The sequence below is a fragment of the Echinops telfairi genome, unplaced genomic scaffold (assembly GCF_000313985.2).
Source record: "Echinops telfairi isolate 266 unplaced genomic scaffold, ASM31398v2 ScPeMD7_44;HRSCAF=162, whole genome shotgun sequence".
Taxonomy (NCBI): Eukaryota; Metazoa; Chordata; class Mammalia; order Afrosoricida; family Tenrecidae; genus Echinops; species Echinops telfairi.
Genome location: NW_022103942.1, coordinates 7923305 through 7949164, shown reverse-complemented (window position 1 = coordinate 7949164; position 25860 = coordinate 7923305). Strand labels below are relative to the sequence as shown.

The following is a 25860-nucleotide window of genomic DNA, read 5'->3' as shown; positions in this document are numbered from 1 at the left end:
CTCTCTGTGGTCTGGCTGCTCTAATTGCGATCATCGTCCTCAAGGCCTGGTGGGCCAGGATGTGTTCCACTATTTCTGTGAGCCTCTGATACTTCATTAGTTACTTCTCTCATGTGTTCTCTCTTTTTCATACAACTGTGCTGTTCTTTGATTATCTCTGTCCCAATAGATTTTGAGGTTCTAAAAAAGGGGTGAAGAAGTCTGGCCTGCAGGACATATGAGGCCCAAGAAATCATCAGTACCAGTTAACATCACACACCTCACCAAAGAGAAGCAGTTCCAGCCATCACCTTAGGGGTTCGTTAATTAAATGCTTGACCACTACGGCCTGAAAATAATGTTATAAATATCCAAATAGCCTTCGGTGGAAAAAAACATTCCCCACCTCTGTTTTAAAGGATAGAAATTGTGCAATCACCATCCTTCTAACCCACAATGCTGAGTATAGCACCTGGTATACTCTAGTTCAATAAATGTTTTCTGAGGAGTCTATTGAGCAATGTTTGAGCTTGGAGGATTCTCAGCTATGGCCTACAGCCACATCGCTCAAACCAGAATTACATGAAAGCACCCAGTAAATGGGTTATGTCTTTCTGCAGCCTCAGCATCGACTTATCCCATTTTCTAGGAAGGGGGACATTTAAGTAATTTCTTGGGAACTAATTTAAATTGTGGTGTGTGTGTTATGTGTAGAGGGGTTGAATTCAAAATATTCACAACATTTTAAATCAAATGGGAACTTCACCAAAGCAAGATTTACCTCGAAGTTCTTTGTGCATTCTGTCTGGCAGCATTCATACCCTCTCCTGTGCTGTCCCCGAGTAGTAGTTTACCACTATCAGATTAACGTCATCAAATCTGTATAATTAAAAAGAAATTTAATGACAGTGACAAAGCTGGGATTAAAATTGGTTTCATATATTTACTCTTCATCCTATTGTTCAATTTAATTGCCTCATCATATTTATATCATGGTTACATTCATTTGAATGCACTCTCAATAAATATATTCAGATATAAATTAGATTCGGTATGACCTTTTTTAAAGACTTAGCTGAGGATAGTTATGGTTGAAGGGGAGGAGGTTGAAAAGAGTCATAGCCTGAAGATATCTGAGTAACTTGGCTGTGGTAGTTAAATAAGCTGTTGTCAATTTGAGACTATCAAGACTATCAAGGGGTAGAATTTAGCTTGTAAATCAGGTCACAGCTTAATGATCTTGCTTGGAGGGATAAGGAGATGAGTAGCTCACTGGAGGCAGCACATAAACTCACTCCCTGCAAGACATTACTGACATCAAGCTTGATGGAGCTACGCTGATGCAGCCAGAGCCCTGGAGCTGGAGAAGACACGTGCTGAGATGCTTCTAGTGCCATAGGATCCATAAGACTTTCAACCCAGTGGCCTGTGATCTTCCTGCATTTGGCATCATTACATGTTTCATGAGTCTGAAGAGGAATTTATAGATTGGTATTGGACATATGGGCTAATAGAATTATGGACTTGATCTGGACTGGGCTGGGATGTTTTCTCAATATACAACTGCTCTTGAATTTCTCAGAGCTGCTTCATGAAAATGGCTGACAGGTCAAAATGGCTGACAGAAGGCCTACCCTGGGCTTGATTCAGTAGAGGCATAAGGCAATATTTTGCATAAATGAAATAGTTTAGATAATGATTTAGATAAGCTAAATAATGATTGAACTTGACTGTTTTAAGAATTGAGTTTTAAGAATCTGATTCTACTTGGTTTATACTGATTTCTTCAGCTTATTATTGTTGGTATAAATGATTATTAGGAAGTATGAAAATAGAGAGCTTGTAAACCCACTTGTCTTTAGCCATTAAAATTGGATCATTAAATGGGTTTAGGACATTCCTGCTAAGAAGATTTGGAAAGATAAGCCCAACCCAGTGTCTTGAGTGCTCAGGACATTCAAAAGTGAAGAGATTTATCTATGGGGCTGTTGACAGATTGAAAAAAAAAAGGAACTCTTTGGATTTTTGAATTTTGAACTAGTGGTTTTTGTCAGAACCTGGAAAAAAATCTGGAACCATTAAGAAAAATTCCTCTCTAGGACTGAACATTAAAGGAAGCCTATGGACAGACTGAAATGCTTGTTAGGTGACCATCTGCATCCACTTGTTGAGTGGAAGTGGGAGACACGCAGCAATACAGAGACTGGTTGAGTGTGGCCACTGACACCCGTGGACCTGGTTCACAGGGACTAGACAAGAAGACGAGATCAGGTTAACTGGTCTGAAGTTCATGACCTAGCCTAAGGGGGCTAGAATTGTTGAGAATTTGTGATGGGGCACATGGTCTAAAGGCAAGGCAGCCAATGGTGAGGCAAGGCACCCTGGTGAGGCTAAATGAAGTAGCCCACATAGAGTTGACCAGAACCCGACCATATGGAGAAGATATTTGAGGCTGTGAACTTGTACATATTGTTACGACTTTATGGATGGCCTGTCCTCATTTGACTTTGCTATGGATGCAGACTTCACAAGGTTCCAACTGTGATGAAGATTCTTCACATCAAGAATATGAGTATCTCTTCAGAGCACTGGGTTGATGTAAGTGGGCAGTATAGAAATTGGATACCCAAAATGGGGGGGGGGGGAAATAAAGGCATGAAGTGACTGATTTACAAACTTTAATAGGTGGGAGATTATATTCCTAGGAATATGTTTATAGGATTATGGTGGAGGTGTTCACATATATTTCTGTTTTGTTCACTTATAGAATTTTATGTTTAAATGAGGTTGGCACACATTGAATTGTATGCATTTTAGTTTTATCCTTTTAGGTACAGATTTTTTTATTATTGTTGTTTGAACATTATATATTGCCAAATAGTTGTGTGAAAGTGTCAAATTGACAAGGGGTGGGCTGTGGTAGTTACATAATCTGTTGTTAATTTGAGACTATTACGAGTGAAGTGGTGGAGTTTAGCCAGGAAATCTAGTCGCAGCTTGATCTCTTCACTAAAGAGATCAATAGCTCACTGGAGGCAGGGCACACACTCACTATCTGTAAGACATTACTGAAGATGAACCTCATGGAGCTATGCTGATGTAGCCAGAGCTCTGGAGCTAAAGGAGCCACGTGGAGACCCATGCCAGTTCTGACATGCTTCTACCACCACTGGATCCACAAGACTTTCCACCCACTGGCCTGTGATCTTCCTGCATTCAGCGTCATTGCATGTGTTTCATGAGCCTGGACATATGGCCTAATATCAGACTTATGGACTTGATTTGAATTGGGTTGGGATGTTTTCTCAATATGAAATTGCTCTTGTATATAAAACTCTTTGTTATACACATATGAGTGTCTATGGATTTGTTTCTCTAGTCTACCCGGACTAATATACTGGCATAGGCATATAGATATGTTGGTAGATTTCAAATCTACCAATGTTCATATTCCAGCTATCTTCTCTAGCAAAATGTACTCTTATTCTTAGGTGGTGGTGAATTCAAATACTACCCTGCCCCTCTAATGTTCTCAAGATGTAACTCAGAGTCCTGGTGGCTGCTCACCACAAGCTCCAAAGTTGAAACTCACCAGTTACTCTTTGGGAAAATGATGAGGCTATCTGCTGGTAGTCACAGAAACCCTATCTAGGGGGGCTCTGAGCCCTAATGAGGAGCCATGGTTTACCCGATGGGCTGCTAACTGCAAGGGCAGGAGTTTGAAACCCTAGCTGCTTTGTGGGATAAAGGTGGGTATTTCTACCCCCACAAAGATTTACAGTCTTGGAAACCCACAGGGGCAGTTTGCTCTGTCCTATAGGGTCGCCGCGAGTCAACATCTACTCACTTGCAGTGAGTTTGGTTTTCCTTTATGAGTCAGAATCCACTCTATGCCAGCGGTTTTGGTTTGGTTTAAAGAAAAAACAAACTCACTGCCATTGAGGCAATGCGACCCCCTATGGGTTTCTCAGACTGTTTACCAGAGCAGAAAGCCAACTCTTTCTCAGGTGGCACTGCTGGTGGTTAGGAATTGCCAACCATGGGGATCACAGTCCAACGAGTTACTACATCACCAGGGCTCTTTTTGGTTAATGACGAAGGGATAAATTGCCTGTCAAGTACCATTTAAGGACTAATGGCAAACAATAATACATCCAGTGCCCTGCTAAAGTTACAGGAAAAACCAAACAAACAATACACCTGTCATTTTTGAGGGATTTACATTTTTTGGGGGGGACTTACATTTTTAAACAAAAAGTCCACACACATTATCTGAACCACTCCTCACAAAACTAAACCTATTGAGTTCAGAAAGCAGCAAATATCATTCAGTTTAATTATTAACTTTATAGAGGGGTTTGGGCTAATGGGCCTAATGGGTGCCTGCTTCTTCTACCATGTGGCAGCATAGGAATAAAGGACTATGTAAATTAACTGTCAGTTGGAACTTACCAGCTGCTCTGCAGGAGAAAGAGGAGGCTGTCTGAGTGGGATTGATTGGATGACAGAGTGGGATGGGGAGGGGGAGATGAGCAGCAATCTACTGATGGTGGTGGATTTAGTTTGTATTTCTTTAGGCTCAACGCAAACATGACAAGAGGAAATCAAAACAAGCAAACAAACACACTGCCGTCCAATCAATTCTGCCACATAATTTGGAATTGCTCCCTAAATTTCCCAGGCTGTAAATCTTTGCAGAAGTCTCATGGTTCTCAACTGAGTGGCCCTTGGGTTCGAAGTATTGACCTTTCAGTTAGCAGCTCAACACGTAATGCACCATGCCCCTATTTCCGCTTTGGCCTGGACAGGTTTCCTCTAGGCAATTAATCAGAGCTTCCCGTGGGTTTCCTATGGGTGGCCAGTTGCCTAGCCACTCAAACTCCCAAGGAGCATAACAAGACCACACCCGCAGCAAGGCCAATGGGAGGGAAGGTGCCTTGGCCCTCAGCCCACAGAAGCTAATACTATGGGAGTGCCACAGAGAGTCCCACATATGCAGAGTCCCAGGACTCAGTTTCCCCACCCGGAAAATGGGCTTGACCTCCTCCCATTTGACGCTAGGCCACTGGAAAGTGACATCAGTGCTCAGCAGCCGCTTAAAGTCCTCTTGCTAAGCTCCAGGCTGTGCTGGGCATGCTCAGTAGCTGGGGCCAATGGCACCAGGAGTAGGAAGCAGCTTTCAGCGCCCGGGCGCCTGACTGCGGGCACTTTGATGAATCACGTGTGTTGAGGCCCTCTTAAAGAGATAGGCACCTACTTTCTCTCTATCCTAAACACCGCCCCAAAGGGCGGAGGCGACCGTGGTAATTGCAGCTGCTGAGGGCAGGGCTTGTCCCAGCACTGAGTAGTGGCAACGGTGTGTTACGTCTGGGGTGTCTTGGAGCCGGGAAGTCCCAGGGGCCTGTAAATCTGTAACTCTCCCACAGAGCTGCCTCGGTTCAGGACTCCATAGGTTGACAGGGCACAGGTGACAGGGCCGGGGAACGATGGAGCAGTTCGGGGCGGCGGCGGCCGGCGCCGGAGGCGGCAGCGAGGAACCAGGTGGGGGTCGGAGCAACAAGCGGAACGCTGGGAACCGGGCCGCCAACGAAGACGAAACGAAAAACAAACCCAAATTGGTGAGTGTTCCGGCAGCCCCCGCCGGCCGTGGGGACTGGGAGAGCCCCGGGATCCCCCGGCCGCTGAGCACTGGGAGACCCGGGGGCCGCCTTCCAAGGGCGACTGCGAGCTCGCTGAGCAACTCCGGGAGCCGCTGAAGGAGCGGCCAGGCGGAGGCGCGGAGCCGGCGCGGGGGCGGAAGAGCACCCCCGTCTCCACTTACCCGTTCTCCGCTCTGGTCAGTCCGGGCGGCAGGGTGGGAAGGAGAAAGGCCCCACCCCAACTTAAGGATGCCCCAAGAGTACACTCTGTTGTTTGTCTTCACTTGTGGGCACGAACCTCCTTTGCGGCGATTTCCATTCGCATCCCACCTCGGGTCAGTTGCTGGTTTGCCACCTAAGCCTTAGGGTCTAGAGCTGGGAAGGCTCTAGTGTTTTCAGTTCAAATCCCGGGGAGCCCACTCACACACACCTCTGCGAATTGAGAACAACGTAACGTCGGCCCGCAGTCTTTCTACTTCACGAGAAATCTGAGGAAGAGGCGCCTACATGCGTTCCCCCTCCCCCTGCCCTCTCCATGTGCTCTCTCAGGAAGCATTTCTGTGCTCCTTGCAAGGGTGGAGGGAGCGTGGGATTTGGAAGCTTGGGGAGGTACCACCAACTGTCATGTGTGTAAGAGGCATAGTCCTTCAGTAGGGCCACTTAGTTGATTAAGAACTCGCACAAGCAGAAGGCAGGCTGTGCAGCATTCAACGTCCTCATAGTTCGAACCAGTCCATTTCCTGCATCCGGACTAATGTGAAGAGGAATGAAATCTATGGGGCCTGGTAGTAGATTGGGAAATACTGGAGTTTTCTCAACTCTTCAGTAAAACGGTTCCTCTTTCTGTAAACTTGAATTCGACTTGCTCTGAGAGGAAAGGGTTTTCCTGCGCGAAGTCAACAGATACTCCTTATAGCCAAAGATGGGACTTCTAGTTGAACTCTAGATCGGAAGCATAAGCCACATGTTGCACTTCTGGTTTTGACTTAGCGGGCGACTCTTATAAGAGAGGGGATGGTGGCCTTAAACTAAAACTGTGTCTTAGGGCATTTGTCCATTTGGTGTGTGTCTGTTATACTTCTTTCCTTTGCCTCTGGTTTGGAAAACAGCGGTCAAAGTGTTATCGTTACAGGAAATAATACAGCATTCCGTTTTGTGGGAAGGGAGACCGTGGATTAGATGAAAATGACAAGAAAAAATTTACGTCCTATTAATTCCATCCTAACGAGAGACAGATTTCTAACTTGCTTACATTACAACGTGGCTGGTTACTCTAGTATTTACAAGTGAAGAAATCAAGTCACAGGTTGTTTTTTTTTGCTGGTGGATGCTTTAGTGAGTATATCCTTTTTTCTCGTAGACCTTCCATCTCACAATCATGAAACTTAGAAAAGTTTATAAGAGTTCAGCCAAAGCGTAATGTACTTAAGAATTCCAATGTTGTGAATTTGAGATCTTGTCTGTTTTCCATAAAAGAATAAGCATCTCATCTCTACCATCCCCCACTTTTTTTTTTGGACCCAGTACAAAACTGTGGTTTAATCAACAACTATAAGTTTCATTTAAAAAAATGTCAACTGTTGGTTTCCACAGATAGTTTTTGGTACATCCAGCCAAACTGTTAAGCATGCTCTCATGAGAAAGCACTTATCTATGCCTGTTAGTAATAACACCTTGATTATGTTCTTCCTTTCCCTTTGGCCATTTGTCCTGTTTTATCTTTTATGTTTTACTTGCTTGGACAAGGTAACTAGATACTCATGAGATCGTATCACTTTCAGTTCCTAACTATTAGCTTCACTGTTCGGTGTTAAATATGGCTTGATAGAGTAGAACAAAGAATCCCAGAGTTTGCGCTCAAGCGTATGTTTTGAGCTTTACATGATTTTGCATGCCAATGGGCCAGAGTTAATAAAGAATAAGCCTAGGAGGACGTTGTAAGGCAAGCAATTTGACCAAACAAAAAGAGTTGGTTAGTTTTTTTTAACTGTCTGTTTTCTGTTTTTTGGTTGTTTCAGGCCCAGTCTTTTGTATTATCACCGAATTAGTAACGTGTTCTTCTGAGGCCTTCTAAGAAAGACTTTATCTGGAATACTCACAGTTTTGCTAGTGAGACTTTTTTGGGGCTTATTTGTTGTGTGCCCTTGCTGATTCTGAATCATAGCGACCCTATAGGACAAAGGACTGCCATGTGGTGTTTCCAAGGTTGTAAATCTTTACAGAAACAGGTTGTCAGTGGATGAGTTTAAATTGTCTACCTTGCCATTAGCAGCTGAGCAAATAACTCCATTGCCACCAGGGCCTCCTATAAAAAATGCAACCTTTGAAACTCTTGGGGCAATTCTACTCTGCTATAGGGTTGTTATTAGTCTGAATCGACTCAATAGCAGTGAGGCAAATCTGTATGGAAAGAGATTGCTGCATCTTTCTCCCACAGAGCCACTACTGGTGAGTTTGAATCACTGACCTGTTAGTTTCCACTGCTATTGAGTTGATTCTATATAGGGTTTCTGAGACTAAATCTTTATGGTAGCAGACAGCCTCATCATTGTCCCTGGGAGCAACTGGTGGGTCTGAACTGCTGACCTAGCAATTAGTAACTCAACACATGGGATTACTATGATACCAGGGCTCCTTGAGATTTTGGTTAGCAGTCAAAAACTACCTAGACTAAAATTTTGGATACTCTCCTGTTAATATAGGATCACATTAATATAACCACTTATCACCTATTGGCATAGTTAGCTTCAAAAGGCCAGGTTCTTATATCAAGTTGGAGGGTGACCACATCCACTCACCACATAGAAGATGACTACATCATTGTATAACTGCCCGATTACATTATTATATAATTACTAAGCCATTTAGAACCATGATCCACTCAAGTTAACACATAACCTTAACCATCCCAGTTAGCATTAATTTTTACTTGCCCTTGGCATTTATGCATGCTTAATGTGCAAAATAGTTTTTCCCCCTATTGTCCTATCCCACAATGGGATAGCAGGTAATTAAGAAGTAGGATAATGAAATCACAGATATATGTGAAAAGTAGTCCTTTGAGTGAATGAGTGGTAAAATTGTTAAATGTTTGCTAATTGACAGATGTGGCTGGTTGAGTATACCCAGAGATGCCCCAGCAGAAAGACTTGACCATCCATTTCCATAAAATCAGTCATTGTTATGAAACTTTTATTAGATATCTCTGATATTCTTTGTCAGGCACCTAGTTGCTGGTATACAAATAAGGAAACTGAGTCATTGAATGGCACTGACTTAGAAATCATTTTAAAAGCTACCACCTCAATTGTAAAATTTACCTGTAACACTAAGTCATTATGCTTCAAGACCTCCGAAAGTGAAAAATATATTCAATCTCTTTTTTATTCCCTTTAGGAGCAATTCTAATTGTAACTCACTCCAATTTCATTTTTAAGAATCAAGAGTTTTGGAAGTAGTGATATGTCATTGAAATGAAGTCATATCCTTTACTAACCTAGTCTCATGCTCAGGAAACAGTTCATTCACAATGTCGTATTTGTATAAAACAGCATATCAGCGTATCATAAAAACCACTGGGATTATTATTGAAATTCATCTTTCTTTCCCCTGTGCCTATATTCACTTGACCATGCAGAAAGACTAATTCCTTCCACCAGATTTGGGGTGTATGATAAGTATTTTATTTTCAAGACTGAAGAAAGGAAGATGATGGCTCCCAATAAAAACCCTTTGTCATTAAGTTGATTCTGATGTAGTGACCTTAATAGGACAGAGTATAGGGTTTCTGGGGCTGTAAATCTTCACAGAAGCAGACTGCCTCAATTTTTCCTATGGAGCAGCTGGTGGATTCAAACCAGCAGCCTTTCTTTTAGCAGTCCAATGCTCAACTTGCTATGCCACTGGGGCTCTGTGTATGGCTAGATAACTTGAAATTGGTTAATATTTGATATCCAAATGGGCTTCTCTAGGATATCAAGTATTAACCAATTTCAATAATGCAATTGTGGAAAATTCAGGCAGCTTACAAGTAATGTGTTTATGGGAGGATTCAGGTATAAGTTCCAATAGATATCCTGGATATTCACAATAGCAAAATTTACCCATAGTCAATTTAAAACTTACTTAACTAACCAGGCTGAATCTGTTTCAGTCCAAATGATATACAAACATTTCACTGAACTCCGCTACTTGTTCTGTGTGAAAAGGACTCGGGGGGGTGGGGGGTGGGGGGGGAAGGATCTCAGTGCCTCCTCATGAAAGACTGGGGAAAAGAGAATTCTTAGGAATTGCCATTGACTGGAGGGGTGGTTTGATGAAGGTTTTCCCGCATTAAGGAGAAGAAGATACATTACCTTGATGGTTCAGTGATGGAATGCTCACTTTCTATGGAGGAGACTTGGGTTTGATTCTGGCCAATGCACCGTGTGCACTGTCACCATTCTTCTATCAGTAGTGGTTTGTGTGTGGATGTCTGATGTGGCAATCCCAAGTAAGCATTGGGCTGCTAACAAGCAAATTGGGCAGTTCAAAACCACCAGCTGCTCCTCGGGAGAAAGGTGGGTCTTCTGCTTCCGTAAAAATGTAAAACCTCCGAAGCCCCATTCCTGGTTGCTAGGAGTCAGAATTGACTTGATGACAGTGGATCTTTATGATGATAAGCAGCTTTCAGTAGAGCATCCAAATTAAGAAGGATTAGAAAGAAAGACCTGGTAACTTACTTCTGAAAAATCAGCTAAAGAAAATCCTATGGATCAAAATGGCGTGATACACAACCGCTCTCGAATGGTACAGAACTGGGCAGCATTTTGCCATGTTGAACATTGGATTAGCATCAATCAATCAGAGCCAACTCAATGCCAGTTAAAAACAGAGAGGTGCTCCTGCAGGGAGAAAAATATATATATTTTTTGGCTTAGTTTAAAAAAGAAACACTGAAAAAAGTTTAATTGTTGTTTTGTGATAGATAACTAACCACATGTGTTAATAAATATCCAGTCAAAACTGGTGATTTTTTATCTGCTCTTAGTTTGCTGGTCTCAATTTTACTCTATAATATGAGCTACTTAGAATGATCTTTCATGGAACTTAATAAAAACTTTGATACATGCTAAAAAGTAGAATAATGCAAAGAACTACCATATATATAATACCCAGAAACAGAAGTTGCCTAGAGTTCACTACACGTGTTTTATCTATTCATCCTGTTTTTGCTTGCTGAAATATTTGGAAACAAATCACAGATAGTGTATCATTTTACTCCTTCATACTTCTGTGTACATCTTCAAAACTGAAATAGTTTATTGTGCCAGCCTGGCTGATAAACGCAGGTGAGATTGACTGAGGGGTGGAGAGATGGATGGCTTGGTGAGCCTTGCCTTTCTTGTCTCTTGCTCTGTGATCATCGGACCAGTGTGCGGCTACCTTGCTTGTTCTGTGCCTCAATTTAAAGGCTACACTGCCTGTGGGAAGCCTAGCCTGTGGACTGTGTTTCTGTAAGTTGAGGTCCCTTTAAGACTTCTCTGGAGCTGGGGACTGGCGGTTGGTGACCTGCCTTGTGATTGGCTGCTGTGCTGACATAGTCTAGCTCTCTCTACAAATAGAGGAAGATCTGGCATCAGACAGAGACTTGAAGGACTGCTAGTCTCTCAACTTTCTCTCAAGGACGTGAGTTGCACTAAGCCATTTATAGTGCTTTCTAATTTAACTGTATTTCTTGTATTGTATGTTTATCTGTATATTATTTAACAGTTCATTTCTCGTTATATAGCTAATTGTCTTTATAAATAAATAAATAAATATTATCAGGAATTTGGTTTTATCTCTCTAGAGAACCCTAACACAAAAACTAACTTTCAAAATTTAACACACACATTATGCCATTGTCCAAAAAATTGCATTATGCCTTTGTATCATCTATTACTCAGTGTGTCATTATATATCTCCAATTGCCTCTAAAAATTAGATTTTAAGCTAATGTGTGCTTAATTCATCTACACATGTCTGAGCTCCTTAAACACATATAGCTTTAAGTTTATGTAAAAAACGTTCAAAGTTACTTTACATACAGCATTATCCTAAGGCATTGATCCAAATTAAGTTCGTTTCTCTTTAGTTATGTGAATGTATCTGGGAAGGTTGAGTATACAAGGATAAGTAAACTTCTTGGAAGAGCTATTATAGACTATAGAAAATAGACCAAATTAAGATTTTTGGCTCCATTCACATGTTGGCTAATCACTCATTCCTCATTTTGCAATTTGTTAAGTGCGGTGATATTTATGTGTAAGAGCATTATCTTAGGGCAGTGCTATAGACAGTTGGGCAAAAAGAAAGTGTTCTCAATTCTCTAAATAAAAACATCATGAAACTCTGATATATATACTCAACACCACACACCACACACACACACACACACACACACACACACACACACACACGAGGATTGCATTACTGGTTTTAGTTTATCAAAACAAATGTCAATTTTGTGCTTGAAGCATCCATTTGTGTTTTTTAACCAGTTTAATGCACTCTTAAGTTGCCGACTCTCGAAAATTGTCGAGTGAACATCTACAGAGAACTCTGAATGATTCACTTTCCTTATTTAGATGCTTATGGGGTTAAAACTGTAAACCAGGCTTTGCTAATGATGTGATGGAATTGGGGTAGGGTGGAGTGGGTAAGTATGAGAAATCGACTCGGGCAAAAGGCCTAGACTCCACAGAGATTTACTACAGAAATTGTGTAACCACTACTTTCCAGACTGCAATTTAGTGCTGTTATTGTGCTGGGAGGCACTAAGCATATAATTTCTTTAATTTTGTGAATTTATGTAGATTTAGACTCATAATCCACCTCCACTCTACAATTTCTAGGCTGGCCTTTTACCTACCCAATCAGGTGGGTAGTTTTTCTCAAAACAGGCAGATGAGTGATAATTGCTATGGCTGGAGAGGTGAAATTTTCTTCTTCATTTTACCTGAAAAGGGAAAGACATAGAGGTGCTGTTTTCATGTGCTTTGAAATCAACATCTGATAAAATACTTAATAGCTTATTATGCTGGTTGGGGCTGTTAAGGAAGTACCTATATGCATTTACTAAAACCTTGTGTAGACTAAAGAATTACATTTTGAACTTCTTATAGCATAGTGGATTACAAGTTGGGCTGCTAACTACAATATCATCAGTTCAAAACCACCAGCTACCCCCGTGGAAAAAGATGAGGCTTTCTACTCCTGTAAAGATGCACAGTCTCAGGAACTCTTGGGGACAATTCTAGTTCTATTCTGTCATTAGAACTTGGCATTGACATGATGGCAGTGGGTTTGGAGGACTTTAATAGACCCCACCCGCCCCAGGGCCAGCATGTATGGTTAAGGGTATGAAACCACACCGGTTCCACTCCTCACCAAATCATGTGTCCAGACACAGGCTGTGTTTTCAGAGGGCCACTTTGTCTAATGCCCACACAGATGCCTTATAGGATAGCTGCTACATTTAAAACCACTGGAACTTTATGAGCATACCTTATAGGAAATTCAACAAGGCACCACACATGGTTTAACGCCTCATTTAGGATAAAGATTTTTCATTTGTTATTGATTTTGAAAGAATACTACAAGGTGTTTATCTATGTAATATATTGTCCTAAACCTGGCTACATTTGCTTTTTTGTTGCTGTGTTAACATTTTACATTTGCCTTTGAGTTAAAGAAATCCTCAATCTAGATGGCTTTATCATTGAGAGTTTAGATTTGGCTGTAGATCAATGTATTGACTATAGTCTCTAACTTAAGGTGCCTCCTTTTCTGCACCCCTCCCCCAGTAATTTTCTTAACATGTACAGTTCCATAGTGTTTAACATGCTTACATATGTACAAATAAGACTGCATTTTTGAAGCTGATGCCATAATTTCATTTTATCTTTGTTCACACACTGCCCATGACCAATAGAAATTTAAAATTGATTAAAATAAATTTGGCTAAAGCATTTGCCCTGGTAGCATATTTTGCAAACTAGACCTCACATTCTAAAATTAATTTGTTCGAGAAGAGTCATGTGTACATAAAACATTTATGAGTGCAAATAATCTTTTCTTAGGCAGATTTCATAGCTCGTTTTACCTTGCAGTGTATTAGCTTATATTCCCCCCCACTCACTTTGAGTGCGTAATAATAATAAAAATACCCTAAGTATTTTCCATGTTAGTGGCCTGGATTTTCAGCGTTTGTCGTAATGAAGCAGAGTTTATCATATTATCTCATCTCTAGGCTCTTAGGTTTCTTTGGTATAGCCTATACTTGCTTCATCAAACTGTGATACGATTTGGCTTGTAAATTTCTCAGAGATGAAAATGCTCCATTTTTGTCTAAATAAACCTACTTCCAAATAGTAAACTTTAAAAGGCTCTTTCTCTGTATAACGTGAAGTGGAGGCAATGGCTATATTTTAAAATAAGGATTGTGCAAGGCCTTGGCCAAATTTTCCACATTGCTACAACTAGTTCTTTTGTAGCTAACTGTGGATCAGGATATGTTATTGTTACAAAAGCCTGTTTCCCAAGCTCCCCATTCCCCTTTTAATCATCTATGATCATTGAATGTTTCTAACTCTGAAGGTCATCATATTATTGTTATTTTTACTGGTTTCTGTGAATATTATTATTGTCAGAACTTGGAAATAACTTGCAGAAGGAGGGCCACTGGTTGTTACATCAATTACAGAATGTGATTAAGATTTATTTAAAAGAATTTCCCATGGACCTTTATCACCAACCAGGTTGCCATGAACTTGTAGAAACTAATGGAAACAGCATTTGGTCTTAATAGCAGTACTTCATGTTTTTCAACATCTCACATTTAAAATCTAAAAATATTTTATATGCATTTTTTTCTTTATAGAATCAAAGTATTTTGCATGCATATGAATTAATCCTATCAAATCCTTTTTATTTTTTGAATAGTTTGTTTCTGGCATTTTAAAGAGATTGCATACAAAATAATTTGAATGTTTTTATTGTAACAAAATATATGAACATAATAAAAATGGACAATTTAGTCATTTTTAATGTGCAATTACATTAATTATGTTTACCATGTTGTACAACCATTAGTATTATCCATTTCCAATTGCACCCAACAGAAACTCAGCATGCTTTAAGCAGTAATTCCCTATTATACTTACCCTCTTACCTTCGATCTCTAAGCATTTACTTATTCTAGATATTTCACTTTAAGTGGGATAGTACGATATATGTCCTTTTGTAACTGACTTATTTAACTCAACAGAATGTTTACAAGGTTCATTTTTCTTCATGACTATATACACACAATGTTTTCAATTTTTATAAATTTGTTATTGTTGATGACAGTTTACAGAGCAGACCATCAGTTTTACGTTAAACAATTTATATACATGTGTTTCAGCTCGTCCATTTCAATCCCTCAATGTATCACCACCCATTCCACTTCCTCCCAGTGCTTCCTGTTTCCATCCCTCCTTCCTTCCTAACCCTCTGTCCTTGGGTAGACATTCCCTTTTAGATCTCACATGTCTGTATCATATTTTGTTTAACAGTTATTCTGTTCTTGTGCACTTGAGTTGTTTCTACCTTCTGGCTGTTGTGACTAGTGCTACAATCAACACTGATGTAGAAGTATCTGTTTGCAACCCTGCTCTCAAGTCTTTTGGGTATATATGTCCTGGAGGAATTCTTGGGCCACATGGAAGTTCTGTTTGAAGAGCTGCCCGTTTTGCATAATGGCTGCACCATTTTACACTCCAACAGACCCTTTAAAAAATGTAATTCTGAGCACACCATTTATTTATCTTTTCTGTACATGTTGGTTTATTCTGTTAAAAAATGTCAAAATAGATGGCCTACAAGATTCCATTTCTATGCAGCCCTGATGTACTGGGACTCAAAAGTTATTGAGCGTTGTAATGAATCTTCCCTAACATAAATACTTGACAGCTGAGGTTTAATTAGACAAAAAGTTAGCAATCAGGAAAAATGACTGCTTAACGCTGCATGCTAAAGGATCAATGCCCCAGGTAACTTTGTTTTCCTATTTCTGAAGTCTGTGGTAACTGAGTCCAGTGCACGTCATGTCACATCAGCGTTATTTCAGTAACCACGGACTATGTACAGAGCTCAACGAGGGATCTGCAGTGGTCAATTTGGAATTCAAGATCAGTCTCACTATAACTTCTCTGTTTCTAACCATGATTTTCTATACTGCCTAAGAACCTAGTTGCCCTCCAGACTGGTGATAGTTGGACTTGGCCTAGATTTGCACTATACTTATGTATAATTGAGAAGATAGAGTTCAGGGGCTATTCATTTTAGTGACACTGATAATCATAAGTTTAAATTCTTTGAATCACTGCCATGAAATAATGAGTCAGATATCTAACTACTTGCTAGAGAAGAGGCACGAGGGTGAAAGAGAGATGGCTGGGCATTTTAAGGCTACATGAATAAAGTTCTTTAAAATCCCATTCTGGCCATGTGGGCTGTATTAAATAATTTTATGGTAGGCACAAAGCTGCTGTGCTTTACTACTGTTACATGACCCATGTGAATTTTTTTTGTCTGCCATACAGAGAGTACTTTCTGAATAGGTTATATTTACAAGTGTATTTGCTTCATCTTTCAGTTTCTTTCTCTCTTCACCCCATCCACATTACCCTTCTGTTTGTTTGTGAACTTTCGTATGAAGTAAAACTGCTTTGGAAAAACAAATGCTATCTCCCATTACATGAGAACATGATATGCATTGTTTCTTGTTTAGGGGAGTGCCAAGAACCACCTACCTTCTCCTGCTGCTTCCTGTGTTTGCTTTGCCCAAAGATTGGCTGCTAAATAAGTATGGCATACTCATCCAAGTGCTATCTTTTTTAATTAGTCTGCAGAAGTGTTGTGACAAACTATTTTTGTGTGACGAGTAATAAGAGCCCTAAACTATGAGATTAAGTGCCAAATAATATGAAAGTGTGTAAAGCAGATTGACATTTAGTCCTCTCAGACTTAAACATCATGTCTCTCAAAAGGAACAGGGAGCTTTTAATTTGTGAAAGTATGATGGATCAAATTGATCCATCCAAAAAGTTCATGGCAAAATCGAATTAAAAGATCATGGGATTTTCCCACGAAATTGTTGACACCGCCCCCCCCCCCACATACATCAATGTATGTTGGGAATCAGAGGATTTCAAAGTTATGATCACCCTTTTATAATGAGTTCAATTTTCTATGTTGGCTGTGTTCCTAGAACTAAGAGGTAAAGGCTACCTGTTTTTATTGAAGTAAAATTCACATAAAATGTGTCATTAACTGTTGAAAACTGTACAGTTTAATGGCATTTAGATATAAGCACAGTGTTCACAACGGCCACCTTTATCTAGTTCCAAGACATTTCATCACCACAAAAGTAAACTATGTGCCCCTTAAACAATTACTCCCCATCTCTGCTCCCGTTAGCCCCTGGAAACCACTATTCTACTTTATGTAGATATGGATTTGCTTATCCTGTGATTTCCATTTACAGTATATGAACCCATACAATGTGTGTCATTTAAAAAAAATCTATTGTGAATTAGGTAAAAGTTTACAGAGTAGATAATCGGTTTTGTCTTCAGTAATTCATACGTGTTTTGTACCAATTCAGCCATTGCTATTCCTCAATGTACCATTACTCTACTTCCTCTTTGTACTTCCTGTTTCCATACCTCCTTCTTTCCGAAATCCTAAGTGGTTGATTATTCTACACTGGGGTGAGTTTAAGGGTCACTGTCTTGGAGGTCTCACCTGACTCTCTGAGCAGTAAGCCTTGTCTTTGTTGCCGTTTGGAGTTACATTTCACATTTTTCTCCCTGTCTATCCAGGAGCTTCTTATGCGATCCTATTGAGAGCGGTTGATAGTGGTAGCCAGGCACCATTGAGGTCTTCTGGAAGACTGTGCATAGATAGTCATTCTTCGCTCAAAGAATTATTCAGTGCCCAAATTAAGAAATTCTGATTTAAAGCCTGTGACTTTTTATTTATTTAGTATGGAAAATTCTTGTGCTTACTGAACCACTATTCACTCTCCATTCTATCTTTTCCTTTGTATTGAGAAAGGGCTAAACCACCTTTTTCTTCAAGGAAGCAATATTTACTTCATTGACCCACACCAATCATATTTTTATTTTCCTTCTATCAGTGAAAATCTGCTTGACTGAATAGTCTATAACTTTATAGTTTTAAACTATGATTCATCACTGACCTTTAAGGAGAATAATCATTGTCATCCTATGAGTTTAACCGGTTATTTTTCAAGCGGTTGATTCCCTGATAGCTCGACCATTTTTGGTGCTATTCGCTTTTAACTCAACATCTGTAGTGGTTTTCAATTTTGTGGTATCGTTTTTCCTGGCAGTTTCTACTTCTTTATTTGCTGGCTGCCAAAATACCAGCTGTATTCGCCTCTCTACTATTCCTTGCATTGCTTCTCCTTGTCAACCTCTTCTTTTGTACACACAATTGTGGGCAGTCAGCTGTGTTCTCACCTACTATTTGAATACAGAGGATGAGAAATATTTCTGTCAATTCTAATTAACCAGTTTGAGTTTTAGCATTGCTTGCTGAAAGGCACCTCCCAGTTAAGGTGCCCTTGCACTAAAAATGGCATAATGCTGTTGATTTCTTTCTCTAAAATGAATCTTCTGAAACCTGGAATCTTTTGTGGTGGTGGTGGTTTTAATCTGTACCCTCAATTCCAGGCAAATGAAAATCAATTTGATATCCTCACAAACACACACAGACACCCCACGTACACATGCTATGCTTATCCTATTTACTTTTTCAAGCGAGGGTTTACTTTTGCCTCACTTATCACCAGACTCTATTACTATAATAGTGGCCACTGACCTTTGATTTCTGGTCCAGTTCAATCAAGGTTAACTTCTCTGTTTGACCACTGAAAGTCAGTGACTACTAATTATCTCATTCATCAGCACCAAATTTATTGTTTATAATTAGGGTTATTATTAAACTACATGATTCTGACTTCTTATAGCTCTTTATATTTTCCTTTTAATTTATTTAAATGAACTGATTTGCTACACTGAGGATCCCTGGTGGCATAGTAGTGGCTTGGGCTGCTAACTACAAGATCAACAGGTCAAAATCACCAGTTGCTGCAGGAGAAAGATGAGGCTTTTTACTCCTGCTTCTACCCTACCCTCTGGAGTTGCTATGAGTTGGAATCAACTAGATGGCAATACGTTTGCTTTGCTTTATTTGCTGCATTGTCCTGACTGAAATATTCTTTCTTCTCTTTTTCTCTTAATGAATTCTAAGTACTTTCCTTCCATTTCCTCATAGAACTCTTGAAATCTCTATTGCTTGATTGAAAGTGGCATGATCCATCAATTTTCCTTCAACCCTCAATTTCCTGTAAGTCAGCTCATTCAGCAACAGGCATGGCCATATATTAACAGTTGTCTTATAAATATATGTTATAGTGTATAGTCTTTCCATTAAATCCATATTATGCATGAGGTATCTTCCTAAGGGTATAAACACAAGTATACCTAGATTACACACTTAAGCAACACATGGTCTATTGGGAAAAGTGGCACAGATTACGTATAAAGTACTAAGTTCTGTAATAAATCTATGCAACTGGGTGCCCCCCCCTTGGGAATGCCACATACTGTGCTTAATCGGGAAATGAGTAAATTCACAAAGGTAACATTTGATCTGGGTTTTGTAGAATGAAAAAATAGTTTCATATTGTTAAGAGGACAGACATCCACAATAGAAGGAGCTTGTACCCAAATTTAGAATTGAATAAAGGCAGAGTTTTGTTGAAATTTTCGTCATTCATTTAAAATGTTAAGAGCTCAGAAGGCAGGCTGTGATTAAACTTACTTAGTAACTGAATACAGATGACCCCTTGAAGCATTTTTCTCTCACTCAAAGTAGGACAGAGAGGGGGGATGCACTCTATAGGGGTTATATTGGTTAACCTTTTAGAAGTAGCTCAGCCAGCTATTTCTTTTGAGACACCTCTGGGTGGACTCAACCTTCTTTTTGGTTTATACCAATCAGGGACTCCTTACCAGCATCTAATTTGAAGGTCTATATGGTTAATTTTACTACAGAGGATCTCAGTTTTCCAAAATATTCAATTGGAAAAGTCCTATCTTTGAATATCTTGTTTAATACTTAATTGAATTAATAAATATTATTTGGAAACTCACCACAGCACTATAATGCTATTAAAATAAGCCATCCCTGTAGCCTTGGTATATAGAGTTGGAGAATCTAATGTGTACATGACAAGGCTGTTGTAGTTAGATGCTGTTGAGTCGGTTCCAACTTAAACCCCATGTACAATAGAACAAAACACTGCCCAGCCCTTCATTATTTCCACAATAGTGGTTATATTTGAGTGCATCATTGCATCCACTATGTCAATCCATCCCGTTGAGGGTCCTCCTTTTTTCATTGATACTCCACTAAACATGATGCACATTTCTAGGGATAAAAGGGTATATATGATAAATGTGGTAAGTCTGTTGTAGAGGTCAATTACAGTATATGAGGGTATCTACTACATTAATCCCGACTTGGTGTATTAGGATGACTTCATGGAAAAATCACCAATGGAAGAGAGTCTTAAAGGGCAAGAATGTTTCTTTTTTCTTTTTTTCCTAACAGTTAGTGATAGAAAATAGAGAACGGACATGCTCTATAATGATGGCAGTGTGCACAGCTATAAGGAGGAAAGGACATTAGGGCAAGTTGGAGGATCTATGAAGTGCCAAGTAAAGTAGAATATATGTATGAAGGTGATAGGAGGTAAATCTGGAGAGAATGTGACCATAGTGGGCATTGAATGCTTAGCTATAAAAGATTTAGACTTCATTCTGCAATCTGCATATAGTATTTGAGCTCAGGAGCGATGTGATCAGACCTTACAGCCAGAACTTTGAGCTTTTTATAATTGGGGACTGTCATAAAATCTAAACTCTTTTGTCAAAACTTCACAGTAATTGGCATCTTTGTAGTGTAAACATCAAGGCATCTATTAATTTTGATACCTTTTGGCATGTTTTAATTTGACAGCTTTGAACCTACCTGTCAAATTAAACATCTACTGTAAATAGTGTGTACTTTGCTAATTTACCATTTTGTAGCTACTTCATAGGTCTGTGCCTCTGAGTCTAAAGTTTTCTTATAAATAGATACTATTCAAAAGGTCAGATAGTTTACCATAGATGGTTTCTGCCAAACCAAACTGAATATGTTTTGTGTAATCTGAATTGTGATACCTGGAATATTCCAACTGACATTGTGTAAGATTTATGACATACAAAACTAGGTAGTATTTTTCCCACTACAGTGCCATCACTATTTGCTATTGTGTGTTGTTTTATTTCCATTTTCTTATATGACTTACATTCTTTAAAAGGAAGTGATAACTTTGTTCTCAAGGTAATCTTTGTATTAAGAGACCCTGTCAACTCAGTTTCAGTAGCACAGCTTTTTAGATGGAGTAGTTAGGAACAGGAGTTCAAATGAATCAAGACAGGTGTCAGAGAAATGAAAATTAGTACAGTACATATCTAGAGTATTTTACATACCCTGGATATCAAGGTTATATCTATTCATATCTACTTCTTATAGTAAAGCTGATCTCTGAATGTGGATGAAATATCACCTATTAAAGTATTATTAATGATTGTATTTATTTGAATGTAAACGTTTAAATATATATGTATGGTTTTAAGATTTAGTTCTCTTAAAAGTAGACTCTCTTTCTGTAATGGTACATGATTGTTTTACAATGTCTTAGTTTAGCTGAGGGAAAAGAAGACCATACTATGTACGTTTTGTCTTACTCCTTAAGTTTAGTGATCCCACCTATCATGTCTTTTACTACAAATGAATGATTAATTTGGGGGGGCAATGATTTTGTATAGATAAAAATGGAATATTATTTTGTAAGTTGTAAATTGGGAAACATTTTCAAGATCCTTGGTGGATTACAAATGATTCCAAAAAGACATAAATCTTAAGACACAAATCATCCCTTGGTAGAAACTTTCTCATGAAAATAGTTTTAGATCTTGTAAAAACTCTTTGGAGCCCCTCTAGCAAAGATTATTATCACAAAAAGTAGGGGATGGAAACTTCTCTAGTTATAACAAGTACATTCCCATATGAAAGGCTCGTGTGCAGGGACCATCCTATGTAATTGTGACCTGGCCTTTTTATTCCCCTTCCCACTGTTGGGTTGCTAGGAGTTGTAATTGATTTGATGACAGTGAGTTTGGTGGGGTGTTTTGTTTTGTCTTGTTTTGGTCCCACTGATATTGTCTAGTACATGCCGTGACCTAATCACGTGTAAGTTGTCTGTTTTGTTTCTCAGTGCCTTCCAATAGTGTGGTGATATTAGAAGAAATCTACTTAACAGAATCTCTCACCTTCCCTACCATCTGACTTTACTGCTAAAATGTTAGGACTCATGATGGCCATTAGCTTTTTCTCTGCTTCTGGATCTCCCTGTGGCCACTGCCCACCCCCCCACCCCCATTTATGTAGTGGTATGGAACACAATTTTTCTTTATTCAATATAATGATGTTTTAATTAATTCTTAGTAACAAGGAATTTATAATATAGGGAAGATAGGATATATATATATATATCCTAGTGTGTGTGTATGTATATATATATATATATACTTTTTAGGAGTGTCATATGAATGATTGGAATTAGAGACCCAACCAAAAAACCAAATTCAGTGCCATCAAGTCGATGCAGACTCATAGCAACCTTATATATAGGACAGGGTAGAACTGCCCATATGAGTTTCTGAGACCATAACTCTTTGTACAGGAGTAGAAAGCCCTGTCTTCTGAGGAGCAGCTGGTTGTTTCAAACTGCTGACCTTTGAGACTGCAGCTCAATGCATAACCACTGTGACATCTGGGTTCCTTGGCATTAAAAGACAAAAGAGATTTATAATCTAGATGATAATAAACTAGGAATCAAGTAATTAGGTATCTTCCTCCTTCCTACACACACCCCAGAGGTATAATGCATTAAAAAAATTAAACAAAAGAGTTAAATATGAATTAATGGATTTCAGTACAGATTCAAGATTTTCACATAGATTGGATCAATAAAATATTAGAATAGTTGAAGGCATGGCAAGTCTACATTGTTTTAAGAAGTTGTCTTAACAGGAGAGGTGATTTACAAAGGAGACAAACTAGGGTCAAGTATTGCTTTTACAAAAAAGTCAAAACAAGTTTATTGTAACCAATTCCTTTTCTCCTTTTCAAAAGATAATTTGCGTAAAACAAACAGTCATTGTCTAAGAACTGTTTTAGTAAGCAGAATTTTCTTGATTGTTGTAGATAGTATCTTATATTTTGAATTCTTATTATAACAATTGGTACACTGTTGAAATGAAATATACAATACGTTGACATTGAAGAAAAAGTAATTTTTTCATAAGGCTTGCTTAATATATGATAAACTTATGTTTATAGAAATATGCTGATGAGTGAATGCTGTGGTTAAAAGTTGATACAAATATGAAACTTAGGTTTTACTTTCCTGGGAGAACACCAAAATAATAACATCTACAGTAATTTAGGGGACAGTAGAAACATACTTTCGGCTTTTTTGCTCTCATTCCTCAGTATCCATTGGATTTCTTTTTTCACATGTGCAGTGGTATTAAAAAGTGGATTTAGAGCCAAAATTTTAAAACCAAACCCACTGCCATTATTAGATAGTGATTCCTAGTGATCCTATAGGACAGAATAGAACTGTCCCTTTGGGTAGCCAAAACTTTAAACTTTGCAGTAATAAACAGCCTCATTTTAATCCCATGAAGCTGCTGGTGGACTAGAAACACTGACCTTGTAGTTAGTAGCTCAGTGCATAGCCTGTTTGCATAAAAACCTGAGTCCCTGGGTGTGTGGATGGTAAAGCCCTCAACTATTAACTGGGATGTTGATGATCAGAGCTAACCTGGCGGTACCTCAGATGAAAGGCCTTGCAGTCTATTTTTGAAGGGCATTGAAAACCATAAAACCGTGTAGAGTGCATTTCTGCTCTGAAAGACATGATATAGCCATGAAGTAGAATCTACTCAAAGGCAGCTCTTTTTGTTTGTTTTTGTTTTATTTTGCATCAAAACCATGAGTGAAGCTTACTAAAAACATGCATTCCACAACTCCATCATAGATTTACTGGATTAGAATCCTTCCAGTTGCGGGCCTTGACAACTGCATCTTAAATAAACTACCTAGATATCTCTGTACTCTGCATTTGGATAGTTTGCAAATTGGCAGCACTGCAAGTCATATCCAGCCCACAGGTGTGTCTTATTTGTCTTGCAGTTTTGACAGTATGGTTTTACAATTTTGACTTAGTTGTCAGTTCTTAAAAATTGGGGTTTATACATAAAAGTTTATGCGTATTTCACTTCAAGTATCCCAGTAATGTTGTGGTACCGGACTTTGTTTCCACATGGCTGTCAGAAATCCACTCTACTTAAATAAGTTCTGTCTCAACTTGATTGGGCTTTATGTTCTTGGATTTGCTTTAATCCTTCCCTATTGTATTTCAACCTGGTCAAGTGTTAGTATTTATCATCCCGTATTTGTTATATTTCTGTCTGAAGTCCATATGCATTTGAGGTTTGACTGATTCAGAGGTTAAAACCAGTGAGGGGAGACTGTTGGAAAGAGATGAGATTGGAAGCTAGGAGACCAAAATAAGTTACCGTATATACTTGTGTATAAGCCGAGTTTTTCAGCACATTTTTTTCTTTCTTTTATCAGGGGCTCTTACATCTTATCATAATCCATACATTCATCCAGTGTGTCAAGCACATTTGCACATATGCCACCACCATCATTTTCAAAGCATTCTCTTCCCACTTCAGTCCCTAATAATCAGCTCCCCATTTCTTCCCCCTCCTCCCTCCCTGCCCTCCCTCATGAACCCTTGATAAGTTAAAGATTATTATTTTCATATCTTACATCATCCTCTGTCCCCCCTCACCCACATCTCTGTTATTCGTCCCCCTTGGAGGGGTTTATAGATTGATCCTTGTGATCCATTCCCCCTTTCTCTCCCCACCCTCCCCTAATCCTCCTGGTGTCTCTACTATCATTGTTAGCCCTGAGGGATTTATCTATCCTGGATTCCCTGTGTTGTGGGCTTTTGTCTTTAGTAGTATGCATGTTCTGATCTAATCCGATTTGTAAAGCAGAATTGAGGTCATGATAGTGGGTGGAAAGAAGCACCAAAAAACTAGAGGAAAGTAGTGTGTTTCATCGGTGCAATACTGCACCCCACATTTTCAATGCAGTTTTTGTGGTAAAATTAGGTGCCTCAGCTGATATCCAGGTCAGCTTATACTAGAGTATATATGGTACTTCAATAGTAGTGGTGAACATTGAACTACTAAATGAAGTCAAAGGTAAATAGGGGTGACACTAAGGGAAAAAAATTGGACTTAGAGCCAAGCAACTTTTTAGATTGTTGATGCAAGAAGGAAGAACAGGCATGGTAGAAGAGGGGGAAAAATGAAAGTAGGGGAAAGATTGGATTGCTTTTGGACATATTATGGGACATCGTTGCTAGTTACCTAGGTATAGCTTACTATGGAGCAGAACCTGCCTGCTTAGTTGGAGGAGAGGCTAAGTCTTAATCAAATCCAAACTTGCTGACAGGAAGTCAAATCTTACTTAAAGCAACCCTATAGGACAGAGTAGAACTGCCCCTGTGGGTTTCCAAGACTGCAACTCTTTACAGGAATAGAAAACCTCATCTTTTTCCCAAAGGATAAGTCTTAGAAAAACTTCAATCATTCTCCTGGATGTATGTGCAAGCTGAACAAAAATAAAGAAAAATAAATATCAGAAAAAAATCATGGTTAGCATAAATAGATACAAAATAACTTAACCTCAACCTTTATCTAACTAGGATAGAGAGCCGCACACAATCTCCGAGTGGTGGGAGTGCATCAGAATCATTGGAGTCAAAGGACCAAAGGAGTCAAAAGTTAGCAAAAGCGGAGACATTTCTATTAGATATAGTGACTAGGAAAAAATTAACAATAGCTATCTGTGACATTAGATAACAAAGATATATTTCTGAATCTCTTGGGTAGAGTATGATGGGCAGAGGTATTTCTTCACCATTGATCTAGCTTCTCCTGGGACT

The 25860-nt window shown here is 39.1% G+C and overlaps 1 protein-coding gene across 2 annotated transcripts in view; it reads left to right on the top strand.

The window, feature by feature from the left end:
* Positions 1–5364: 5364 nt before the first annotated feature.
* The window catches only part of DIAPH2 (diaphanous related formin 2), a 982643-nt gene continuing 962147 nt past the window's right edge, over positions 5365–25860 (top strand). For both annotated transcript variants that reach the window (XM_045290573.1, XM_045290572.1), the window contains exon 1: positions 5365–5597. In XM_045290573.1, the coding sequence (XP_045146508.1) occupies positions 5466–5597 (132 nt within the window). In that variant the 5' untranslated portion in view covers positions 5365–5465. The remainder of the gene's footprint in view (positions 5598–25860) is intronic.